We start from the raw sequence: 27,704 nt of genomic DNA on the forward strand, positions 1-27,704 counted from the left end.
CCATCTCTCTCAAATAATTTCCTTGCTTTCATTCTTCAGTGCTGCTGCCCTCTCTTCAGCCAGTAGTGAGTAATGGCAGTAGTAGCGCGCACACACACACTAGTACCTCTGGGACTATTGTGTGTGTCTGTGCTAGCAGCCTCTCATCTCTCTCTCTCTCTCTCATGGTCTCTTTTATTTGTTCTTGGGATCTTGGTCTGCACAAGCTTGGCATTTGGGCAGCTGCAACATTGCCTTTTTGGTAGTGACCACCAGATTTTTCTAGTAGAGGTGCTGGTGTCCTGCATGCTCTCCTCTGGGCTCTCTCTCTGATGATACTGATCATATCTCCTACTGATGATAGCTGATGATGGATGGGGGCAGTGCTTCAGTTAAGATTCTTGTGCCATCACTGCAACTGTGCATGCTAATGCTGTGCTTCTTCAGTACTACACTACTCTGCATAAGTTAACAGCCACTAGTCCAGCTACCACTATACTATATCTACTATCCCCAATTTAATTAGATAACAGCAGCTAGTACTACCACTATATATGCACATTTTTTTAGATATAATACTATGCAAAGACAGTATTACTATTTATCTTTTGTGGCAACAACAATTCCGTGCATTGGAAATCTGAACACACATACACAAGAACCTAGTTAAGCAAAGTTAGTTAGTCTAGCTATCTGACTGTTTTCATGCTACTGTCTATCTTATGATAATTTTTTAGATAATACTATGCAAATACAGTATTGCTACTTTAAAATCTTTTGTGGCAACAACAAATCCTCCATGCATTGGAAATCTGAACACACACAAAACCTAGTTAAACAAAGTTAGTTAATCTAGCTATTTGACTGTTGTCATGCTACTGCCTGTCTTATGATTATGTTTTAGATAATACTATGCGAATACAGTATTGCTACTTATCTTTTGTATGCATTGAAAATCTGAACACACATACACAAGAACCTAGTTAAGCAAAGTTAGTCAAGCTATATATCTGACTGTTCTCCATGCTGCTACTGTCTGTCTTTATGATCATCTTTTAGATAATACTATGCAAATACAGTATTGCTACTTATCTTTTGTAGCAACAACAATTCCATGCATTGGAAATCGGAACACAAACAAGTAATCTAGTTAATTAAGCAAAGTTAGTTACTCTATCATCTACTATCTGTTTTCCATGACACTGTCTGTCTTATGATCATTTGTAATATATATATACTTTATAGTACTACTGAAATAAGGTGAAATCAGCCAAGCAGAGGATGCTTAGGTTAACGGGCCGGATTAGCTGTCAGTAAGTAATCCGGTCTCCGATGATCGCCTTCTCGTTCTCTGAACAAGTAAACAACTCAAAATTAACCATCTCTTTCCTTTCCTCTAAAGAAGAGCAAGTGTGGATGTTGTGTGACACAAAGCCAGATGCATGCTACTATATGCTATTATAGCATGGATCCTTCTCATTCCATAGGATTGCAGCAAATGTTAATTAGTTTTGTCTTAATTAATCGCAGCTAGGGGTACTGTAATTAAGGTGGCCATTTGCCGCTCTTTCCGGGACAGACTGGCTCAAATCAAGGGCAGGCAGCTGCAGCTCAAAGCAGCAGTCCAAAACCAGCATCCTCTACCTCTCTACTCTAGTCTCTAGAGAGAGATTGTGTAGGTAGCCATGGAAGCAAGTAAACAAATTACTCAGTGGCAAAATTAACTAACAAATTAAGTAATTAACGGTGATGGATCAGAGGCAGCAAACGTGGAGCTAGGGGGATTTACATGGGAGATTGCACCATCAGTGGAGTGTACTAGTACTAGTACTCCCTCCGGGTTGATAATACTTGTCGTTTTGGACAAGGGCACGGTCTCCAAAAAACAACTTTGACCATTATTTTCTATTATAATATGTATAAAGTGTTAACAAATATATAATTTTATTAAAGTACTTTTCAAGACTAATCTATACATGTAGTTACCATATTTGAAAGATAAATATTTTAAAAATGATTCATAATCAAAGATTCTAAAGTTTGACCTCACCCTTGTCTAAAACGACAAGTATTATCAGCCCGGAGGGAGTAGTAGAGATCATATTGTATATAATCACCAAGATCATAATTAAATAATTAGTTAGTTAATTAATCAAGTGGTTAGCATGGCTAGCTAGCTAGCTGCTCTCATGTGGCCTATTAATTGGACTCACCTCGGATGTCTCTCAAGCTGAGCTGGAAACCATGAGCAAGCAAAGCAAAGCTAAGCTTAAGCTACCTTGCACTTGCAGTACTCTCTTGCAGTAGTTGCAGTGCAGTGCCCAAGTTCATGTCATGCCCTCTTGGCGCCATGTGCCAAGGACACTTTCATATATTCCAATGGCGGCCGCCGCCGTATCACCACCGGGATCCATCGGAACAGCTGTGCCGTCGGTTAGCCGGACGATCATGGTAGCCGTTGGGACTTGGGATTACAGGAATTTTACATGAATCAGTTCATTTTGGTCGGGATAATAAAAAGATATCGTTAGTCGTCGTGTTCAGGTAGACGTGTACTTGAACAGGACGACGATTATCATTTTCGATAATGAACTAAATTGATATTAAACATTTGTGGAGATGATCATTCGTATTATTATGATATTAGCATTTGGGAATGCAAGAATTTTTGTTAGGGTAATAGAGAGAAATTGATAGTCGTCGTGTTTGGCTGAAAAGTATCATTTTCAATAATGATTAATGAAGGATGTAAATCGATGATTTTTTTTTAAAAAAAAAATTGTGGAGATGATCATTCGCGTGATCACTCTCACAATCTCTCTCGAGTAGAAAAGCTAGCTAAGTAAGGCCAAGTACTCATTAATTGTGACCTATTTGGTTTTTAGCGATTCTTCTGAACTCCAAAGGCTGTTCATTAATTGTTCAGATCAGCAAACCCATGAACTATGCAATGATTAGCAGCACGCGAGCGAGCGATCGATCGAGCCTCGAGCTGGCCGTCACACAAATTCTAATAGTACCACAACAATTAATCTAGGAGGAGGAGACGCCATGGATGTTGTTCTTGGGATGCCAACCCGTTACGTTCTTGGGATCTCGATCGATCGATCGGTTTTAATCTCCTCGATTACAGAGGAGCAGAAAGAACTAATGTATTCTCAAGATGTCGCTGCGATTCTTGTTCTTGTTTATTTACTGCTGTCACGATTACAGTTTCCAGGAAGCGATGGATCAACGCGAAACCGAAGCAGTTGTGCAAGTTCATCTTGTTCTTGAGACGTACTGCTACTCTCGATCGCTGAACTGGGAAGCTTCCGAGCTGCCATCTCGTGGGCATTCGATCGACCTGTCGCGAGCAAGCAAATTAAAGCGTACTCGCATGCAGATTATAGTTTTTTTTTTGGTGAGAATTCCAAGGTTTTAATCGAGTGCAGAAGATGGCAACTTGTTGGGGTTTCTCTTGGGAGATGGTGCACATCTGGGACAGCTGTGAGCTCAAAGAAGAAGAATTATTATAATTTATAAACCAGTTTCTGAAAGTACAGTAGTAGTACTAACTAAGAATAAGATCACTTGATCAACACACACACACTGAAAGTCTGAATATGTTGTGGCGAAGGACAGTTCTTGCAGTACTCATCTGCAGATAATTAACCTTGTTAGCCATGATGATTTCAGTTTGTTTATGCGTTGACTTAGCCTGTCAATAAATAGTGCTGTTTTCAGTTGTCACTGAGGAGCTTGGGACCATAATATCTGAATTTTTATCTCTCTCTCTCTCTGAGTCCCACTGATGAATGAGGAGATTTTGCACTCATTTTATATAAAAAGCTGGCTTCTCTTGTCGTTTATCTCGTGCAATCACAGATAGCTAGATCATTTTCAGTAAGATCAGTAGTGTGTGTGTGTATATATATATATAATGATAATTCCTTGTGCTAATTTCCGAAGTATCCATGCAAGGTTGTTGATTAATCTAGTAAATCAAATAGAGTAAAGCTAAATCATTTCCCTGCCGACACTATAGAGTGCACTGTTCCTACTTCTGAATATTTTCATTTCTGTCTTTTGATGCATTTCCTGCTCCATGCATTCTTGTGATTAGGAACTTCATAAGTGGAGAATGAAAGTTTAAGTTGGGGGGTCAACCTCCAATATTTGTCGGTTAATTACGCGCTCCTTGAATACCACAATTGCTGTTGCATGCTAATCATTCCAAGAGTTGACCTAACGATCGATCGAATCCCGGTTTTCAATGCCATGGGCTGGTTTTCTGAGTGATTCAGAATCTTTCTTCCATGGCTTGATCATGCTCATGCCAGTTAAGAGTGTCTGGTGTGCTGACTAAGCATGCCAATCCCTGCAGGCATTTTTGCTAGGGCATCATTTCAAGTGCCACCTGGCACTTGTCCTTCATTACTGCATTATAACTTTGTTATTATGAAGATGATTGCATTGGAAGTTAGAACTGAAATGTAAGACAACCAACTTCTTAATTGCACATGTTGCCATGCCCATATGTTACTACTACTTAAAAAAATCTTTTGGAGTCAAATGCTGCTTTCTTCCATGATACTTTGAGGTTGCCAATGCAATCTGAGAAGCCAGAAGGAAGCTGAGACTTGTGTAGTAGTAGTACCCTCTGAATTTACTGACATACAACGCGTCGAAATGGAATTTTTTTTCAATGCACAATTTGCAATACCATTTTTTTTTCATCGTGCGCGAAATCATTTACGGCGCGTGGATTGGATATTATTATAAACTCTGCTGCAGATGATAGGTGTCATTCTGTTTGCTGAATTATGCAGCACAAGTTGGACACCTCTGGTGTCACTTGATGCATGCAAATTGGGTGAGTCACACAGGTGAGGCAGAGGTTTTGTATATATATATTCATAGGAGTTTGTCTGGTGATTATTTTACTTGTGAATCATTCATGCCTTGCTTGTACTATGTCATCCCTTAGGAGTGCATTGGCACTGTGCAAATGCAATTATATATATTTATATATCTTGCAAACATTTATAACTGGGATACTGGTGAGCTGCTGCTGAATTGGAATCATGGAATATTAGCATCATCCCCAACTATATTCTGATCTGCCACAGTTGAACTTTGGGGGTAATAGATAGGCATGAGATGTGCCCCCCAAATATAGAATTGCAGATGGGTTGTGATGGTGTAGGGGCTTGAAGGGACATGAGAATCAGAGTGAGCAATATACTAGTGAACACCCTTTAATTTTGTGTGGTGAGTGGTGAGTAGGACAAAATGCCTAGCTAGTGCCTGCTTGTGAGGCACCAAAGTGAGCTCCTGCTTCCTACCAGCCATCCCTTCCCTGCCATGAAGGGCTATATTTCTGAATCTGATAGCACCATTCCATCCATCTCATCTCCTATCTGAAAACTGTGATCAATAATGCACCCTGTACTGTTCCTTCTCATAACCCCAGTTGTTTTTTTTTCTTCACACTGCAAAAAATGCAATGATGTAGCATATCATGCTTTTGTTTGTCATTAGTAGGGGCTGTTCCCTAAAGCAAGGGAATTGGCTATGCATACATGACAACAAAATCTGCACACTTTCAGGTTATTGTCTGTGACAACAGATCATGCAACTTCATTTTGTACACTAGGCTAGATTGCTCCCCCCTCACATCTTTTCAGGTCACATTTTGCTAACAAAAGGGCACGCTTTGGCTGTCGAAAATGACATCGATTCTTACATACTACTCGTGTCTATTGAATAATTAGAGTGGGAGAGGATGTACTGAGTAATTGTAATTGGATAATTATGTTGAGGCTCAACGGGCCGGTAGACGTAGAGTATAAGAGATAAGAAAGGTGATCTAGAGATAAAGATGACTATGAAACGAATCACTTGTATCCTAATATCTCTCTAACTGCCATATACTCTAACAGTGTCGGCCGAGGGCAGCTGCCATGAACAAAGGAAGTGCAAAGGATAAAAAAAAATCCTTCTGAAACATTGGAGACAAGATTGCACATCTTGAGAGGCTGATCCCTAGCAATAATGCCATGAGCCATTGAGAAGCACATGGCTCCCTCCCTATATATTTTATCAGAGGCCAGGTAGCAGTAACTGCAGAGCAAGTAACCAGGTATCCACCTCTCCTCTCCCACATGCCTTTCAAGGGGACCAGAATTTACACACATGACACAACCAAGCCAGACCACTCTGAATTGCACCAAATTATTGGAGATCTCCCAAAGATCAATGAGTTGTGGGGGGTCAGAACTCAGAAGGGGACCCCCCCAATCTCATCTCATCCTCCTTTCCTCCTCCCTGCAGAAGGTTTGCAGCCAAATGGCAATGCCAAGCAAGAACACACACACAAGAAAATGAGAGGAAAATGTCAATCAAGATGTGCAGCAGCAGCAGCAAGCAATAGCAGCAAACTGAATTGGCATTGTCACCCACAGTGGGCTAAGCTAGCTGTGCTTCAGGATCACCTGGTGAGAAAATGCAACACAACACAATGCAATGCAATCAAGTGTGGTGGCCATTTCTTGATGAGAGGAGGGGCTTTTCTGCTCTGTTCATCAATGATTGATGGCTTCCATTGGACCAGTGATTTGGAATGCCAGGAAAGAGGTGTACTTTTATTTTTTTGCCCGGTGTACTATATAATAGGGCCTTTTGGCTTTGGGGGGCTGCCTGCATGCTGGCAAATATGGGCACCCCTATCTTGGGACCGTCCGTCTTTTAGCAACCTATCCAACGCAAACATCGCCATCCACACTGCTCTCTACCTACACAATGTCCCTCCCTCCTACCAAGATAATTACTGCCTTATTTTGTTTAGCATGACCACTTTATTTTAAGAAAAATCTGAAAGTTTGTGAGTTGAGATGTTATTATACGATGGTCTCTATACTGTAAAAATTGTCATTGAACCTTTAGCAAGGATCATGGTACGTCAGTTTAAACTTATCTGAAATGGGTATGTTTATTTGAGATGGTACCGGAAGTGGTCGCATTCTCTAGTGCAAAACTTGATATCTCTAGGCACTAAAATCTTTAGTGCACTACCGTAAATTTCTGATCCAAAATAATGAAAATGTATTTTTTTTTAGACTTGTAACATTTTTTTACCCAAGAAGTTTTCATTTGTGATGTCATACAAACTTTGCTGTCAGTAGTTTTTTTTTAGGAAAATATATTTATGCCATTGCTCAATAAATAATTCAGAGAGATAGAAAAGGTGCAGCACATGTATAAAAAACATGCCACTTCATTTAAGTGGTTGGACCAGTAAACAACCACACACACACATTTCATTATCACGATATGGTCCAGCATAAATCAAATCAACTCTCTGGTAGTAGTACATGGATGTTTTGCCGTTGAATTGCTGGTCGAAAAGCTCATCAATCTCTTGGAAATTCTGTGTTCGATGAGTTCTCACTCCTCAGGATTCATTGGGCAAAAATTACTTCTTCTTCTTAGCGTGCAAAAGAATTCGAGTTCGACATTGACCTCTCTTGTTATTTTCTTCTTCTTTCTCAACCACTCCTGCATCATGTATTTTGGACATTACTAGTAGCTTTCAAATTCCGTCGTTATAATCCAGCAAGTAAAGCCTGGTTCCTGGCGTTGAAGCGTGTAAGTATATCGTGTGCATACGAAACCACTTTGCCTTGTCAACAAGAATATTTTCTTTTGACCAGAGTCGACATCAAGAAGTCATACCTCTAGAAGTAATAAAATGACAAACGTCTCGAACGAAGTCAAAACGGCATTGCCAGATCATATCTACGTCTCTATCAACTACGATCAAACTCAGCTTAGCAAGTCTAGCAAAGGATAACATCAAAACCACTCCACTACAAACCCATTTTCCCCCCCACCCGGCAACCAATCGTACGCCGCTTGTATGATCAAACATACCACACTTCAAGGTCTAAGTTCAAAATTTTTATAGAAGCGAATTTCAGACTGGATTGTTTGAGGAGCTAAGTTCCCAATTTAAAAATAACGCATATATTCGTTTGGATGTAGAGGCCGAATAAAAAAATACTCAAAAAAAAAATCAAACATACCATCCATCATCTACTTTCCGAACAAATGATCTACGCCGCACAATTCATCTACTCTACAAACGATCTACCCCGCGCAATCATAAGTACCATCATCCTCCTATTGCTACGCACGTCGTAAATTCACGCACGTGGTAGATCTCCTCTCTCTCTCTCTCTATTTCTCTCCATGATCTTCTCCTCGAGACGCAGGGGGGGGGGGGGGGGGGGGGGGCATCACGCAGGCGCTGTCCGTTTTCGCGCAACTGTTTGGAATGCTCCTTGAGGCAGTGGCAGCTAGCTCCAAAGGACAGGCAGGCAGGCAGGCAAACACCAGCGATCCATCGATCCGTCGTCTCTCTTCCCCACCACCCCACCTGCTCTCGCCGTCGCCATTGCCGGCCACACCGACCCCACACCTCGGATTTTGGCTGCTCCCTGGCCTCCTCGTCCCCACACGCCCTAGCTCATCCCCCCCCCTGCCTTCGGATTATTATCAGTGCCGGCCATTGCTAGCTGCTCGATCAGTCACTCACTCACTGGGTCACTGCCATTGCCATGCATATGCATCCAAGCCTCAGCTGGTTGATTTAATTGATCTTGTTTTTCTATTTTTGATTTCTTTCATGTGATGGAATTTTTACCTGTGGCTGGATCCTGGATGGATAGTGGCTAAGTAGCACGTGATCAGAAACTCTGGGGTTTTGTTGTTCCTGAGCACTGTAGCATTTTCAGGTTGGCACCAGAAAAATGCAAGTTGGTATGCTTGTGTATATAGTTGCCACGGTGTTCGCGAAAACCTTTTTTTTTCTTTTCTGTAAGTGTTTTGGGATGGAGTGAAATCTTTTTTCATAATATGTATTTGTAACTATCTAACCACAAGTTTTTTAATCATATTTCATGGCCCTTTTTGAAACTGAACCTTTTGGTCATGTCAATAACCACTGAATGGCATACTGCCACTCGATGACGGGTGCCGTGGCCAAAACCTTTCCACTCAACTGGGTTCAAATTATACGCTCAACTTAAATAATACCACCCTTCTCTAGTGAATGTTTTTTTTTTTCTTTTAAACAAGAGCCCAAATGGTTGTTAAAAAAGAAAACAAGATACTGGGGCAGAGCACATCCAACTGACAGTCGCTTATAAACTTTGTCGAAATGATGAATCTTGTAATTAAGTTGTTGTAGGCCAGGTATGCCTGCACAAATTGGATCACCGAAAACAGAGCTTTGGTTTGTTAATTAGGCAGTTCTTGTATATTAAGCAGGATCACCGACCACAGACACAAAGAAACCGGCAAAAGAAGAGGAATGCCGTGTGGAAGGTAGACAAAAAAACCACACTAAACTCTTTTTTCTTTCCTTCTCCAAATATTTTTTTCCCTGAATTTTCTTCTTCTCGTATAGAAGACATGGAATAAAACCTCTATACAATTACATACACCAGAAGCCATAGGCAAGGCAACAAAAGAAGGGGCAGAGAGTGGGCCCCACGTTGCTGTGTGTCATCAAATCTTAAAAAAGGCTGGTCTGATCCGGTCTGTTAAGGAGGGTATTCTTGGCAACCTGGGTGGGGCCCCAAGGCACAGTCTAGGACAAAAAGTTAGTGCTTCTTGGCTTTTTGTGTGTCACTTGGCATGGGCTATACACAGGAGGGGGAGGTGATGGTGGAGAGGGGGGGCATTTGGGTCATTTTGATGACCCACCTCTCCGAGGCTTATCTCACCAAAACACGTTTTTTGTCAATTTGGACAATGGAAGAGGGGGCTAGGGGCCCGTCGAATCGGGTGGATGTGATGAGAGCGGGCGGAAGATCAATGGCGCTCCGTATTGCGGGTATAGGAGCATCAGCACTGTCGGGGCATGTACGTAGTTCGGGGATGTCCTGATCTCGAACCGCTGGAGGAGGATGGCCATCGTGAGCTTGGCCTCGAGGCGCGCCAGGTTCTGGCCTACGCACATCCGAGAGCCTAGCCCGAACGGTATGAACGCCAGCGGGTGCTTCGCCGCCTTGGACGCGCCGTTGGCGAACCTTGCCGGGTTGAACTGAGACGCGTCCGGACCCCAGTATCTCGTGTCGTGGTGGATGGCCATGATCGGGACGAGCAGCTCCATGTCCCGCGGGATCATGCACCCGTCCGAGAGCTGGACGTCGACCTTGGCTCGGCGGATGGTGGCGACCGCCGGCGGGTACAGCCGGAGCGTCTCGTTCATGATCATGCCAAGCTGTCACATGACAAGGAATGAACGTATGTTAGCTTGTGCAATGACGAGAATGCCCTTATGCAAGGCAAATTTCGGAGGAGAAAAAAAAGGCATTGAATTTGGAGTCGAGGAGGTGGTGGTGGCTTACCGTTTTGAGCTTGGGGAGGTGCTCCTTGGAGGGGAGCTCGCCGGCGCCGCAGACGTCGAACACCTCGCGGCGAGCTCGCTCCTGCCAATCCGGGTGCATGGCGAGGAGCACGGTGGCCCACGTCAGGAGGTTGGTCGTCGTCTGCTTCCCGGCGAAGAAGAAGGTCTTGCATTCCTCCAGCATGTCCTCCACGGGGATCGCCGCCGCCGGGGAGTTCTTCTCGCCGCCGGCGTTGCCGCGGGTGGCGGCGCCGGCGCCGGCATTGATCATCAGGCCGAGCAGGTCGCGGAAGCTGCCGTCGTCGGCCTTCTCGCCCTGCTCGGCCTCGTCGCTCCGCCGGCCAATGAGCCGCATCAGGCTCCGCCGTATCTCCCTGTCCAGCCGCCATGACAGCCGGTTCTTCTTGGTCGGCAAGAACCTGCGAGAACGCGTGGTTTTCTTGGTCAATTCGGGGTCGGATTGGTTGGAGATGGGATGGATCAATGGCGGCGGCGAGTGACGTACCGGTAGCCCGGGACGAGCACCTTGCGGAAGGCCTCGGAGGCGAACGCCATGAGCTGTCCCTGCATGGCGAACACGACGCGGCCGTCGTCGTAGCTGCGGCCGAACGTGGCGCGCGTGATGGCCTCCTCCGTCACCGCCTGGAACCACTCCGCCACGTCCACCTCCACCTCGCCGCTCCCCCCGGCCTCCGCCATCGCGCCCCACTTCGCCGCCAGCGCCGCCACCGACTTGCCGACTTGCGGTATCAACCGCTGCAGCAGCAACAACAAACACAACATGAAACTCATCCACGAGCCCGCCCGCGCGCGCACGCCATGGACGAACACGAAGAAGCAGAGGAGGTAGGAGGTAACACGTACGTTGAGGTTGTCCGGGTAGAAGGCGTCGGTGAGGACGCGGCGGTGGAGCGCCCACTTGTCGCCGTGGAGGCTGACGAGCCCGTCGCCCTCGAGCTGGCGCACGACGGGGTGAGCCTCGTAGCGGTCGAACGCGTCGGCGCGCGTCAGGAAGATCTCCCGGATCAGCTCCGGCTCCGCCACCGTCAACCTCGGCGTCGGCCCGAACCAAATCAAGAACCTATGCCCTGCAACACACACCCACACCATCAATCCAAGGCCCAAGCTCGAACACTTCCATCATCAATGGCGGCGCCAAGAAAGAGAGAGAAAGAAAGCCATAACCCGAGCTGAGCTGACAACTAAGAGACAAAAGCTGTGAGCTCTGGCCACAAGCAGACACAACACAGAGGGAGCAGGGCGAGGAGGGAACAGATCGAGCAGCAGATGCAACCAAAAATCCATCCACTGCGACGCCACCACATGTCCACAGAGCGCGCCGCGCCGCGCCGCGCGCGCACATGGCGGCGGCGGAGGCGGGAGCGAAGAACTCACCGTAGATCTTGCGCCAGTAGTGGTAGAAGGCGAGGACGCGGGGGAGCGCGTTGTGGGAGGTGGGCGGCGACATGGGCTTGGACGACGCCTCCGCCATGAGCGCCACCATCTCCCTCACGGAGCCGAGCAAGAACCGGTACGGCGGCCCCCGCACCCCCTGCGCCGCGAAGTGCGCCTCCAGCCGCCGCGGCCGCCACCACAGCGCGTCCGCCATCCTCGCCGCCACGTGCATCGCCACCCACACCGCCGCCGCCGCCGCCAACGCCGCCACCCTCCACGTCGCCCACCCCCACCCCGCGCCACCGCCGCCATCCTCCTCCATCCTCCTCCTCCCCCCCTGTTTCTTGAAACAGAGCTCACACCACCGAGCAGAGCACCACCAATGAGACGCGCGCTTCGTCGCGAGGTGAGGTGAGCTTGGGTGGGGTGTGGCAATGGCGGGTCGTGGGAGGAGAGGGGTTATATAGTGGGAGGAGGAGGAGAGGCCGGCGACGATGGGGCCGGGAGGGAGGAGAGAGAGAGAGTAGAGAGAGAAAGTATAGAGAGAGAGAGAGAGAGTTTAGAGAGAGAGGGATTTGGTTGCGAAGGGTCAACGAGGGTTGGGGTTTGGCACTTTCTTGTTTAATTGACCACACCATGTTTGGGAGATGGATTTATGGAAGGTGAAGACGTGTTTGGTGACGATTTCACTTCACTTTTTTGTTTTTCGAATAAGAGGTTTCACTTCACCTTTTTGTTTTTTTTTCAAGTTTGTTAAATATTGGCAAACTTTTTGGAAAAGGAATTCTTGGTTCGTGAGAACCAATTCGCCTCCTCATGTTTAGTGTTTTGTTTTCTTTTTGCATGTGATCTTTGGAAAAAGGGCGCACACACGCTTTGGTTTTGGAAAAATTTACGCGCGTCTTCTATGTGATCGGCAGTAAAAGAAACTAACATATTACTCCTTTTATATCTCATGATATAAGACGTGATCAAAGTTAGCACGATCTCTAAAACTAATCTTTAATTTATAATTTTTCATATACTATAAGCTTTGTAGCAATAAAATTACAACCATATGAAAGTAAATTTATATATTAATCCAATGATATAATTTTTAGCAAGTAAAAATTATTTCATATTATAATAAGTGTTGGTCAAATATGTTAAAATATGTTAATGGTTTAATCTTAAAATGCGTGCTTGTCTTTTATTATGGGATGATGTTTTGCATTTTCGTAATGGAAGTATATGACCTACAAATCAATTTGCCACTAAATAAGTTCATATTGATGTTCAGAAATGACTAAGTGTTAATATTAACATGTATCTGCATGACTTCTTAGTCATATATATATATATAATTATATCTAATACATTTTTACTTTTTTCCATTTATTAATTTAATAGATCATAAATACAATACGAGGATGCCCTTGTTGATTGGAGCCGTGATTTATTTTTCTTGACTAAGTAATTGAAATATTTGGAATAAGTAAAGAGATAATTTTAATCGATAAGTCTTATTTTGGTTTCATCATTATTTAATAATTCTTAAATTTATAATCAATAAAGACCAATCTGAACACTCATCTCTAATTTTTATTTTCAATATTTATTACATGATTTTAATAATTTTTAATTTGAATTTGATAGTTACCAAGTTGCACAAGCCTTTCTAATCCAAAAAAAAGTTATAATTCAATCCCCATCTACATGGATGGAAAAGAGCACACCTATACTCTTTTTGTCAAAATTACCCGGTTTATCGTTGGCATATCGAGATGAATTATTTTACATGTCACTCTTAGAGGAAGTTTGATAGTATAGCTAACTATTAACTATTACTCCATCCGTCCCAAAATATAAGCAATTTTAGATATGAATCTGGACAACTGTGTGTCCAGATTCATAGCCAAAAGTTGTCATATTTTGGGACGGAAATAGTAGCTCATACTAAAGCTAACATGTATAATAGGTTAACATATAGTTGGCTCTATTTTTTCTCTTCTTTCTCTTTTCTCTTGCTATGAATTTAATGTAAATGTATTGGATCAGGTGTATAGTTAGCTTTGGCACGAGAGCCAACACTTCTCATTCTTTTACTTTTCTTTTCCACATAAGCTTATAGTTGGCTTATAGTCCACTATTATCCTTGCTCTTAGAGGAAGCTTATACGAAGCACCAACATCTTCGATATATTAACTTGAATTTTGATTATAGCATGAAAAATGATCGGTCGACATACATATGGAATTATGGCATTGTCGTACGAAGCTCATAAGGTTTTTATGGGAAATATGCAAATCCAAGGCTGTCGATCCCTATTCAGTTTCTTAAAAAAAACACACACACACATTCAAAACATGAATTTGGCATATGGTTATATATAGGTATAAGACAGAAAAAGGAAATACTCTTTATCCGCAACAAAGTGGCTATTGGGCAGCTTGGCTTAAGCTCCACATGTGGCAAAACGAATTCATGGAAACCAGAAAATTAACTTTAGCTAGAATTTCAATGGGAACTTCAACATATTGCAAGCTAGGTTCAGCCCTACCCTTCATACAATTTTGACTCCGTCCCTGTATTTTTTTTTTTGAAACTTAAGAACCATTTTATTTATTAATCAGAAGCTGAGTACATGCTGGATAGTACAGTTCGCAGAGAAGTATAGACAAACAATAAACCCAAGAAACTCAGTACACAATGTTTTTCTTCTCTATTTCTATTATAAATTATCATAACACAATATTATACTATATATTGATCAAAAGCCCAAAACTGATATATTAAAAACGTCACTTTCTCTCTCCATATAAACGTTACTACTACTACTCGTTACACAGGCAATTAGCAGCAGCACACAGCAGACAAAGGCACAATGGCCAATAGGAGCGGCGATGGTTGCATGATACGGCGTGATGATTGGCCAGATTCTTGGGAAGACGACCTCTCCTTTTTTTTGGGTCCTCTAAACCTGGGAAAAGAGCGTCGCCTCAGCCTCACCTCCTTATTGGCCGCCTTTTCTCAAGCATTTTGTATGCCCTCCCGGTGACAGGCTACTGCTCCTGGATGGCTGTCTGATGGCGAACGGATGACCTCGATGTGCAGCCATTTGGTATACCCCATTTCGTGTGCGTTTTCTGGCGGCAATGTGCTTGTGTGGTGGTGATCTATTTCGTTTTCGTGTGTGCTTGTATGATTAGGGGTGAAAACGGTACTGGAAATTCCCGATCGGTCGAGCATCGTTTCCGTACCAGGGATACCATTTTCGTTTGTACCGTTTTTTTTGCTATTTATAAATTTTATTTTTTTCTATTTTTTTCTGCATCATATTAATGTTGACATTGAGTAGTTTAAATGATAAAGATGATCAATTACTAGTTGATCTAACATCCTTTTTGACAAGATAACAGTAGCGGTAGCTAGCTAGCTAGCTTCATGTGATTGTGTAGGCGCGTGATCTCGACTGACCCTTGAACATGGGGCCATATGCTTCCGCCAGGGGCGGAGCTACATGTTCAATGGAGGATATCCAGGAACCCGGTCAAGAAAATCTTTTAGCTATAGTTTATCTATTTTCACTGTATTTACGTATACCTCCCTAGTGCAAACTTAAGCACCTACATCAGCTTAAATCTGGTCTAAAACAGAGTAAAGCAAGCATGTAGCACCCCTCTTCATTTCGTTCTAGCTCTGTCCCTGGCTTCCGCGGAGGGTAGAGATATAATCATTTTCATGTTATCTGAGAAACCTATGTCCTATAGTACATATTGTTTTTATCTCCTCTCCAGCATTAAATGACTAATTGGATCATACTGTACATGACAAAGTCATTCGTACTTATAGATAGGCTTTATTACGAATGCCACTGAATGAGCTTTCTCAAATTCCTATGTACAACAGGTTTGATCTAATTAATTCATGTACTCCCTCCATACTTATAAAGGAAGTCGTTTTAGACAGCGACACGGTTTCCAAAACATAACTTTGACTTCTTATTTATATAAAAATATTTATTGAAAAGTGATATATGTATACTTTTATGAAAGTATTTTTCAAGACAAATCTATTCATATAATTTTTACATTTTCAAACTCAACAACTTGAGAGTTATTCATGATATTTATTCCCAAGGTTTGACTTAAATATTGTCCTAAACGACTTCCTTTACGAGTACGGAGGGAGTATATCTTTTAAAATCGATGCCTAAAAATATATTATAGATTCACCGATAATTAAGTACCATATATAGGAATATTGTTTGTTTCTGACTCGTGCACGGTACCTTTCAACTTTTCAATGGCTAAAATAGCTCATTGTAAATATGTCACTATGCCGGTTTTTCCTATTTATGCACAGTAAATCCACTGCTTTAATTTGACCACCCTTTTTCCAAGATAATGTTGAACACATTTTGAAAGACACATATACACGGTGCTTACACTGTTGCCCTTTCATAATTGCTAGAGCCATACGTGAGCACAATTGAAGAACTGTTTCCAGGTAGACAAAATGCAAATGGCACATTAACTCTCTGTTTGTGCCTGCAATGCCATAGCTCAACATCGATAGCGAGAGATCACAGGGCAGCCAGTGCAGCAAGCCTTATCTCTGTGGTTTAGGCACTTGGCACTTTATATGATCAATCGGCTCAGTTAAGGTTTGTGTGTGTGCTAGCTGCTACATGCATGGATGGTGCTCTGCTCATAATTGAACTGTTTTTCCACAGTGCTTAGCACCCCATATACATGGAAGGATCAACATCTTTTTGGATTTAGGATTTTTGGATTAATTTATAGCAACACGTACAAGTTCAGTTATTCAGAATAAACATTACGGTTTTTTATACTCCTCGATAATTATGTGCTTCGATTATACCAAATAAATTATTAAGCTGTTGGAGAAAGACGAACAAACTTATATAGAATGTAAGTGTTAGAAACTGATCTTATTCTTATTTGTGTCTGGTTTGTATTGTACATGTTAGCTAGAAATATTTATGGATATAACATTTTCAAAAGGTTGAACTGTAAAAAATGTTGAACTTGAATTTATATGAAAGTACTTATGAGTACGTGTTTCTTCCTTTTACATTAGAGCATTATATACAGTGCAAAACATATTGAGAATATTGATCAATTAAAAAACCTGATAAATAAATTAGTAGCTCAGATCATGCCACATGAACTTTATGCTCATGCTTGTCCTATAACAGATGCTATCATTGTATACAGTACACACTGATCATGCATATGTCCTAAAAACTTGGCCGTCATTGTACACACAGGTCATGCATGCTAAGATCAATCTATTCCAATAAATTAGGGTCTTCGTCTTTTCTATTTTGATGTGATTTATCAGGGAAATATCATTATTATGTTGCAGCCTCCAAACCTATGGTACATCTACATAATGGGGCTTCAAATTATATAATATGGATCCCCGGAAAAAATATATAATATGGAGAGTTGATGTGACAAATTAAATAATTAAAACATGAACCTGCCCTATATTTTTTTAACTACTAACACTAGCATTTTTCACTAAGATTTTTTTATAAGAAAATTCCTGGCCTGTTTTAGTACTATACCATCCATTATTTTTTTCTCAAAATTATTCTAATCTCAAGTATCCTAAGGACCATATATAAAATTAAGCATATATACCCAGTATTATATGTTGTAGACGTGGCACGTGCTTGCTGGCCCGGCCCAACTGGCACATATTCCTGCATGCTGCCGAATAGAGCTAAATCTCTCTACACACTACCCTTAAAATAAGAGAGAAAAAGACCATATACACTATTTTTCTGTTCCCTCTGAAAGTATATTAATCATCGTTATGCAACTTTTATTATTAGTTTTTATTTTTATCTGCGTGAATATATTTTCAGAGTCCACATAAAGAAATTAAGGGGAGAATTGAAGTTGTAGATGAAGCAGACATCACCACGGGGTCTTTTTTTTTTCTTTACAAGTGCCAATGTTAATGAAGTAATAAGGGTTAATTAGATCCATGCTACTACAAATTTACCCAATTAAAAAAAAATTATTCATCAAAGCGGTTCAGTGTTATTGGTATTTGTTTAAAATTTAAATATTGCCATTATGTATATCTCGAACGCAGTTGGATTGGCTCTTTTCATACATATTTTTGTACGAGACCAAAAATACCCTTAGTCCTTGGAGGCTGACAAATAGGACCATCTTGTCATACTTATCTTCAACTTCAAGCATCAAGGAAAGGCTCGCCAATGGAGGGGTTGGCGACAGGCAGGTGGTGGAGGAGCTAGTGCTGGAGCTCGCCAGCGGTGACAAGACGAGAAGCGGCCGACGGGGGACCAGATCTAGCTGCTGCGACTAGGCTTGTCGAGCTTCGGATCAGCCACTGCAGTTTCATCCTCAACCAGATCCCAACCCACCTCCGGCCTCATCAAGCTCTCATGCATAGCGAGATCCCAACTCGTTGTTGGACTCTCTAAGCTCCCACGTGCAGCCCAGCCTCGTCGAGATCCCGACCCGCCATTGTCCTCCTCGAGCTTCCTAACTTGCTGTCGGCCTCATTAAGCTCCCGTGTGCGGCTAGCCTTGTCGAGCTCCCAACAAGCCGCTGGTCTCGCCGAGCTAGAGGAACGGTTGGGGAAGAAGATAAGTCTGACAAACGGGTCCCCACTTGTCAAGCTCTAAGGATTAGGGCCATTTTGGTCTATGCGAAAATACGGTATGAAAAAAGTTGGTCCAACTGCATCCGAGATGTACATAATGGTAAGGTTGAAATTTTATAAAATATCAATGGCATTTAGCTGGTTTGATGAATAGTACTTGTATTTTTTTTAGTGAGGGAAATTTGCAGTGGCATGGATCCAATTAACCCAAGTAACAATATCTCCAGTTTGAGATGCTCCATTGAGTTTTTATAGTGTCCTGAGTGTGATATAGTTATTTCCAATTTTAATCAGGACCTTCTCGATCAATACTAGAAATGCCTATATATATCTCCTAAACTCCACATAAGAACAAAAAAGGCAACTCCATATTATACTAGCAAAATCATCAAGATTCTTGAAATAAGAGAATTTCTTATGTACGCCTTTCAGTTTTTGCTCAATCCCCCAATTTTTGCTATATCCCCCATATCACCTTATGTCTATGAGTTTTCATTTGACCTCCATATCTTCTATTCCTTTAGTTGGCCATGAATTAACCATTAGATTTTCCCCCCTGAAATATTATATTACTCTTCTCTTGTGTACTTATGCTACCTACTTAAAAACATAAGTATCGATGTGACAAAAGGTTAATTTATAATAAAATCAAACTGACACAATTATTTGACCCCAAAAATTTAAATTTTCAATGGAAAATTAAAAAATGTAATGACATCTATATAAAAGTTTCTCCCAAAAATTGAAAAAACTAAATTGTTTTCATTTGGTTTAAATTTTGGTGAAAATGTTGTACAAATTTCATCAAATCCGATTTTTTTTAGAATTACACAGTATAACGCAGACACTCACAACGCACGCACGCAAATCCTACCCCTATGAGCATCTACCACTGAAAGCACAAAGCCGATAAATCCTAGAAAATTCGCTCCCACGGGGAGTCAAACCTAGGACCTAAGGTGCTACTGAGTCTCTTGTAACCACTAGGCGATAGGCCCTTTCGCCATCAAATCCGATTTGAAACTAATTAAATACCTTAAATTTTATTTTTAAAATATTTGGTCAAACAATTATGTAACTTTTTTTTATATAAATGAATATTTTTCATTGTACGAACTGTGTTTTTGTCAATAAGCTACTAGCACATAAGTATGAGATAATGGTAATATAGTTATTTTGAAAAAATAATCTAACGGTCAACAAATGAAATGATTGTAAAATATTTCAAAATAAAAACTCAGCATATAAAGAATAATTCAAAATTTAAGGGAACATGAAGGAGATTGAGCGAAAACTTATAGACACATAGGGGTTTTTCTCTATATGGAAATACTAATAAGATCCCTTAGCTTAATTTGATAATATATTGAGTTGTACTAGCATTACTAGCATATTTGATAATATATTAATTTGATAGTATATTACTAGCATTCACTAACTGATTCACCTATAAACGATTAGACTCGATTAGACGACAGCAAGCAAATATCAAGGCTGCTCAGGACCCACGTAGAGTGCACAAACTAATGACTGTCAAAATGATAATATGCATGTGGGAAAAGCCAAGAAGCTACCAATATATGTGGACCAGGTATATTATTTGATAAGCAATTAAGTAGTCACCTTTTCCATTAAGTCAAATATGTGCCCAAAGAGCAACTTGCTTTTCTCACAAAGGACAAATAAATCTATATCTCAAAGGCCAGATAAAGCCAGAGAAAGTAGAGATCTATCATAGACAAATGCCAAAGAAGTAATAAGCCCTTGTAGGAAGAGCCCACACTGTTTTGTTAAGTTGTGCAAAGCAGCCGGTCACTATTATATGAACATCGATCGATCAAAATATGGTTTGGTGTGTTTCGCGCTTTCAAGCAAAACCAGAAAGAACATATATATGGCTCAAAACTATATTTTTTTCCCTTGAGATAGGGCCTGTTTGGGGAGCTTCTGACAGATGGAGATTCTTTTAGAAGCTACTATTGCTAGAAGCTCCCCCAAACAATTCAAAATTTCACTCAAATTCTGAGAAGCTATAGTTGTATAATCTAGAAAATGAACTAAAAGCCAGAAATTGGGTTACCCAGCTTCTTCATATTCTCACCAGCTGCTTCTCAAAATCTTAAGTTCCTCGAAACAGATCCATAGAAAGACGCGCGTATGCACCACACACAAACACCTCTACTTAGTGTTACAATTAGCTGACTTTGTTGTTAGTTAGTTACATGAAGAGCTATACTGATTATCTTGTTTTCACTCCTTGTTCAGTTGGCTATATAAGCGTTGGGTGTTAGCTAGTTACATTATGACTCAATCCGGATTAAGGTTTAATCTATCGGTTTCGCGATATCTATCTTTCCGAAATAATTTGAAATTTGAACAAAACTTGGTCAAACTTGGTTTTGCTTCAATTCACAATTTTTTCTTTGAAAATTCCAAAATTTCAAAAATTTTATTAGGGAATTTTGAATCCTAATACAAGCCAATAAGATTTGTTGCATCAAAACAGTTTTTATGAGAACTTTTACCGGTGCATGTATGGAAGCACATTGCAAATCTATATCATTTTACCTGGTATTATGTTGTTTTTGTTGCCACACATTATTTTTTTTTTCTCGTCCTCCGCCACTAACCTCTACGAAAGAGGAGGAAGATGGGGGGAGAAGAAAGAGGAGGAGGGGAGTGAGGCAGTGACTGAACGCAAAACAACATCACTACGAGAATCCGGAAGAGCTCTAGCATGCATATCTTATGGAAAATGGACGGTTACATATGTATGTTTGCACTTGACAATTCCTCTCTTATTGAAGCTTTAAGTGTAATTGTAATCTATTAAAATTAGGCACCTATTCTAATATATAACCCACTCCAACGGCTTGTAAACTGAAGTAACATTTTCTTATTTTAATGTAGCATATATATCTCACCTTAATTTAAAGAAAGCTTTACTACACGAGATTAGCATCAGCCACTATATAGCCATGCTTCACATCCGGATTCTGCAAATTAATTAACTTCCATCATCTAAACAAACCAAAATGTACGATGACGAAATTAAGGTGGTTAATTAGCTAGCTTGAGAGGCAACATATCCTATGCACACAGGCCCTCACGTGTACACACGTGCACACCAACTAAAAAATGTCACCAAAAAATTTAGAAAAAATCATACACATACTTTCAATTGTATTACACCTAGGGTTAAAATCTTAACGTCAAATTCATTATATTTTAGCCGTAACAAAAAAAACAAAAAATCTGACAGTTTTAAGGTTGCAATTTTATCAGAATTTTATCTTTTTTGTTATTCTCTATGTAGAATAAATTTGAAGATGCGACTTTGCACGTAGATGTAATACTATTGAAAATACATGTATGAATTTTCCTAGAATTTTTTATGATAATTTTTAGTTGGTGTACACGGTGTGTACACGCGAGGGCCTGTGTGCTGTGTGCATAGGATACGCTCCTGGCTTGAGAACGGGTATCGAGTGCATGAACTAGCTAGCCAGCGTTATTATTTTTTTCTTTGGTCGATCGGCAATCGAGGAAAGAATATCGATGGATGGATGAACAAACATCGGTCCCGTTTCCTCGGCACGCGACCGATCGAAAGACGAGCTTAGTTGCTAGCTAGCTGCCGATCGAGACGAGATCTGGCCTCGATCGCGCGCGCTTGCATTGCATATATTGCCATCGTTCGGCGATTCCCACGATCTCTCTCGCGCATATATCGCTTAATTTGCAGTTTGCATGCACGCGCGCGTGGGTATATATCGACCGATCGATCGATCGATAGGCCGATGGAAATTAACGAACCAAGCACGCACGCACGCACGCACAGCAGTTTTCTTTTTCTCCTTTCTCCCTCGCTACTTCTATCTATCATCTTTCGTGGCGCCCCAGGCGAAAGCAAATTAACAACGGCACGGCGGTTTCCGCGGCCGCCGGAGCGGAGCACGATGCTCGGGTTTCCGCCCCATGCCGGCCTCGAGTACAGAGAATGAACGAACGTTCCTGGCCCTGTGGCTTGGCTAGTAGTAGTAGTAGTAACGGCGTATATATGTCTCGATCGATCTCTTGGGATTTTCGAGCCACGGATCCATCCACACGCGGCCGGCGCGGCTCGGGCTAGTGCGCGAGTCCCCCCCGCCTCTCACCTCGATCTCGCATGCTATGGATGGACCACGTCTTTTTTTTTTTTTCTGTTGTTGTTGTTGTGTTTTTTTTTTTCGAGAGATGACTAGATGAGCACTCTATGTACACATGCAAAAATACTATGCATACGACTTCTATGTACAATCCTTGTATGAATGCTAACGAATTAATGGTGAACTTTATGTGTGGTGCATCGCTAGGAAACGACGGGAAAATGTCACGGGCTTACGCTTGGAAACGTTACATCGTACGAGTGTCGTACATGAAAAATCGTATGTATAGCACCTCTCATGCATGTTCGTTTGCTGTCACGAGGTTAGTTCGTTCTCATATTACGTGTCCTTATGGAACAAGTGCGTGTTCATGAAATTTATAAACTTCCAATTTATATAGGAAAAAATACAAATTATTCTTTCCTTTTAAAATGGTATAAGTAATTAATGTATACACGATAAATATTACTCCAAGAACTTCTTGATTGCCGGTTCAAAACTGGCATCGCTGAAGGTTTTCGATCCGGTATAGTAAGCCGACGATAGTGTTGTTCGATCTGTCACTTCCTGAATTGAATTGGTACGGTTGTGTTCAATATCACCGTCCATATTATAGTTTTGATACTCATAGTAAACTAGGATAACAATCTTGACACTAGCTAATATGTAGTATAATGTTGCCTATATGAAATCCAAGGTAGCTAGTATGCATTTTTTAATTGAAAAATTCAATATTTTTTTAATATTTGATTTGCCACACACTTAGGATGGCGTGACAAAAATCACCGGCCATTGCAACAATATGAACAACAACAATATACTTACTACAGTAGTATATTACAATTTCAATGTAGCTAGTATGTGGCGTGGCAACATTTAATTACCTGCCACACTAATTTTTTTTAGCCTCTCATTGTCTGTTTGTTAGTAGCCAAAATATTAGTTTTAAAAACTTAATTTAATTTATAAGAGTTGATTTTCTTGCTTTTCCTTATAACCCGTGAATAAAATAGAAATAAAAGTTTTATCTATATAGATTATTTTTGGCAGCTTTGTTTATTTTTATGTGGCTTATCAGCCATAGATCAATAAGTTTTTAGTTCTTTCTCTGCAAATTAAATAAAAATGTTAAAAAAACAACAAACATACTGGATTATATATCTGTATATGACCACAAGTTTCTTGGATTTATCTCTCCCTGTCCAACCTTTTCACTACACAAATAAGTACTACCACTAGATCTGTTTGCTTAATTTTGTTTTGGTTTGTTTCATGGGGTGCATGGATGATCGATCTTAGTGGTGGTCACAGCACAGGGATAGGATGGTCCAGACTGAGACCGACCAGAATGGCGGTGATTTAGCACTACATATATTATCTTACAAAACAATTGAAAATTTAAATTAATCACACGACGCCTGACCGGCCGGCCCGGTCCTAGCTAGGACAGAAGTGCGCCGTTTTGGGGGCGCATCCACTGCATTCGGTGCACCCATATGCATGCATGCATGCATTCATGTTCACCCCCCTTCAAATTTGTTGCTTGCAATCGATGCTCTGATCATCGATCCATCTCTGCAAACCTAATCCAGTCCCTGTGTCAACTGTCAACCTCACATGCTGCTACTATAAACTCCCCCGTCTAAAAAAACTACTTCTGACCATGTATTTGAATGTAGGATATGTTCAGATACATATATACCGTTTGACATACTTTCTCTGCTTTTTAAATGCACGAGACAATTTGAAGTATGTTTAACTATTCGTTTTATTTAAAGTTGTACTATAAATATTTTATTTGTTATGAGTTGCTTTAGCATTATAGATAAGACTGATTTATATATTTTTTTACATTTGCACTAATTATACTATAAGATGAATAATCAATGTATGTCTTAAAAAATCAATTGCGTCAGATAAGTTTTACCTAGCTCTGTGTATTGTGTATATATATATACTTTTAAGTCCTTAGAAGAAGTGGCCCGCATGACTGAAATAATTGTAAAATCCTTTTTTTTAACAAAATTATTGATTAGTAACTATTAAATCCATATGTAAAAATTGATGGCTTGGTTACGTACTTACGTCCTCGCAAGGATTTAAAACATATAGTTTTCCTGAAAACCTATAATACTCATACTCCATCTTTTCACAATGTAAGTTATTATAGCATTTCCCATATTCATATTGATGTTAATGAATCTGTATAGATATATATGCTTAAATTCATTAACGTTAATATGAACGTGGAAAATGCTAGAATGACTTACATGCAGTGTGAAACGGATGAAGTTCTATCCTACAGTTAAAAACTTGCCGAGCCATATGGAAAACCTATATAATACTAGCCTATAGTTTTCCTGAAAATTAATTGATGCATGCATTGCATATACGTGCCTAGATTATATATATACACTCGTACAAGTAAGGGATGTCTCAACGACGCATATGCACGCACACTCAATTGGTGACATTAATGCACATGGACGAGCCTAATTACAGGAATTTTATCATCAAATTAACTAATTAAGTAAGCTGTAGGCTACATATATAGCTAGCTAGGGTCAAGAGATATATATACAGAGACTAGGTAAGACGCTAGTGTGCATAGGGTCAAAACATGTGTTAGCAAAGCATCTAAAACATGTGAGGTCGACTTATTAGTTATCTTAGTTATTTAACTAAGCCTCCAATGGCATCGTATATAGTGTCAATGCTAAGCTAGGAGTAGTTAGAAAGTGATAATATGGAGACAGGCCAAGATTGTTAAAATCGTGATCCTGAATCTAATTTCTAAATTAAGATCGGAATTATATAATTGTACATATATATAATTTATATTATCATAAATTCTACCTCTATATAGAATTTTAGAATCAGATACTCCCTCTGTCCCAAAATACAAGAAGTTTTAGAGTTGGACACGGTTATTAAGAAAGTAGGTAGAAATGAGCGGTATAAGTTTGTGATTGGATGAGTAGTGGAGGTAAGTGGGAAAAGTGAATGGTGGAGGGTTGTGATTGGTTGGGAATAGAATGTTGGCGGAGAAGTCCAAAGTGGAATTCACTCTATTTTGGGACAAATCCTAAACGCTAAAAGTTGTTATATTTTAGGAAGAAGGAAATATCTTAATTAGAATGGTAGAGTCGTAAAATCGTAATGACGGAATGGATATTTCGACAATCTCTAGCTAGCTAGAGGACTTGTTAGATCCAGTGAATGCGTGTGCTTAATAATTTACTTTGGTCTGGCATTTATCCACGATAATCTTGTGTTTGAAAATTTTAATTAAGCTCTGGTTGGGTGAAATTAATTAAGCTGGAGTTGCTAGAGTTAATAAAGTTAGATTGCAAGTTGAGACCCGTAATTAACGTACATCTATCAAGCGTGCATATATATGCCTACTTGACACGAAACTTGCATGCACGCCCCAATTAGCTACGAATTCATCATTTGCACGCAAAGATCATGTTTTTAACCTACTTTTAGAGATTTGGCAGCGTGCTAATTTTAATATTACTAGCTAGCCATCTAGCTGGCTAGGTAAAACGTGCAAGTAAAGCCATAGCTTTGTTTTCATGCATGTAACAATTATCGATCAGCATCGAGTAGCTCCCCGATTAGATCAACCGGGACAGCTAGCTAATATACATTTGCACGAAGGTTTATGTCCATGCAATGCCAGAGTCATATACTATAGAAAGATTTTATGGATTATTTATAATTTGTACAAAGAGGATTTTCAGAGGGCAACAACTATCTATGGCTGTGTTTAGTTCCTTCCAAAGTTGGAAGTTTGGGTTGAAATTGGTACGATGTGACTGGAAAGTTGTGTGTGTATGACAGGTTGATGTGATGGAAAAAGTTGAAAGTTTGGATCCAAAGTTCGGATCGAACACAGCCTATATATACCACGAATATACGTGAAACTCTATCCGATCTCTTAAGGGGATGTCCACTCACTTTGCATGTCGCTTAAAAAGTAATCAATTTTTTTTTAAAAAAGTAACATATATCAATATGTGATATGTCACTGCACAAACATGCATACTCAAATTTAATTTATACAAGTAAAAACAAAAATAATAATTTTGGCTACGAATAGAACGTGTAATTTGCGGTCAAATTTATTATTTTTATTTCGAATTGTATAAGTTGAATTTAACTTATATGTTTGTGGAAAGATATATTTTATATTAATCTATCTTGACATTTTTTTTCAAATATCTTGATGACTTTTAAACTCTATGCACAAAACGAAGAATGTCGCTCTTGAGAAATAAAAATCCACTTCCCGAATATGCTAGTAGTGAGAGCCTGGGTAGCCATCCGATCAACTCATAGGTGTTGGCTCTGCCATTAATTGCGCCTCATATATCGGCAATGGTTGAATGTGTGTGTTGTTTATAGAAATGATCGGTGATAATTTTATTTCTTTTTTGCAAGGAGTGATAGCGATAATTTTGATTAGCCATATATATGTATTGATCTGATCAGCAGAAAACAACCCAAGAAAATCAATCTGACCTAACTTAGCTGCTACACTACTTGCGTATGATCGAGCATGCTTGCCTAACTGGACTATTATAATTGAGGATACATCATATCTATGCATAGCTATAATCGATCTTCTTTTTTTTTTTGAGAACTATAATCGATCATATGGATGTACATATAGTGATAGTACCACCATGCATGCTAGACATTAGCTGGGGACACTGATACAAATGTACCAACAATTAATGTTGTAGAGGAATATACATTTTTCTTTTGCCAAAATACAGCTTCGCATATTTTATTTCCTGGTTATGATTGTGTACACAATGGTTTTAATGTTGATGCTACACAGAACGATTTTAATGTCCTTTGACCCTTGGTGCCAGCTAGTCATTTGACTTCCTTCGTTTCAAAATAAGTTAATTTATTTCTAGCCACTGAACTTCAAACTAGCTAGTACAAGAGGTGGAGGGTGGGGAGCCAAAATACCCCTTATTAATAAAAAAAATAGTATTGATAGGTGAGTAAGAAATATTGAATGAATAAAAAAAATTCTCGATTTACGAATAAGGGTAGATAAGAAGATACAACTCCCTCATCCAAAAATAATTTGGGTATAATGAAAAACAAACCCAAAATTA

At 40.3% G+C, this 27,704-nt stretch overlaps 1 protein-coding gene across 1 annotated transcript; it reads right to left on the reverse strand.

Annotated features, from left to right (window-relative positions):
- Window positions 1-9,357: 9,357 nt before the first annotated feature.
- Window positions 9,358-12,186, reverse strand: LOC127761236 (cytochrome P450 734A2). The gene is made up of 5 exons (XM_052285500.1): window positions 11,771-12,186; window positions 11,240-11,463; window positions 10,881-11,131; window positions 10,377-10,794; window positions 9,358-10,249 (listed from the first exon to the last, which is right to left on the reverse strand). Exons 1-5 carry the CDS (start codon window positions 12,090-12,092, stop codon window positions 9,791-9,793), a joined length of 1,674 nt encoding a protein of 557 aa, XP_052141460.1. The 5' UTR covers window positions 12,093-12,186; the 3' UTR covers window positions 9,358-9,790.
- Window positions 12,187-27,704: the final 15,518 nt, after the last annotated feature.

This window comes from Oryza glaberrima, chromosome 2 (genome assembly GCF_000147395.1).
Source record: "Oryza glaberrima chromosome 2, OglaRS2, whole genome shotgun sequence".
Taxonomy (NCBI): Eukaryota; Viridiplantae; Streptophyta; class Magnoliopsida; order Poales; family Poaceae; genus Oryza; species Oryza glaberrima.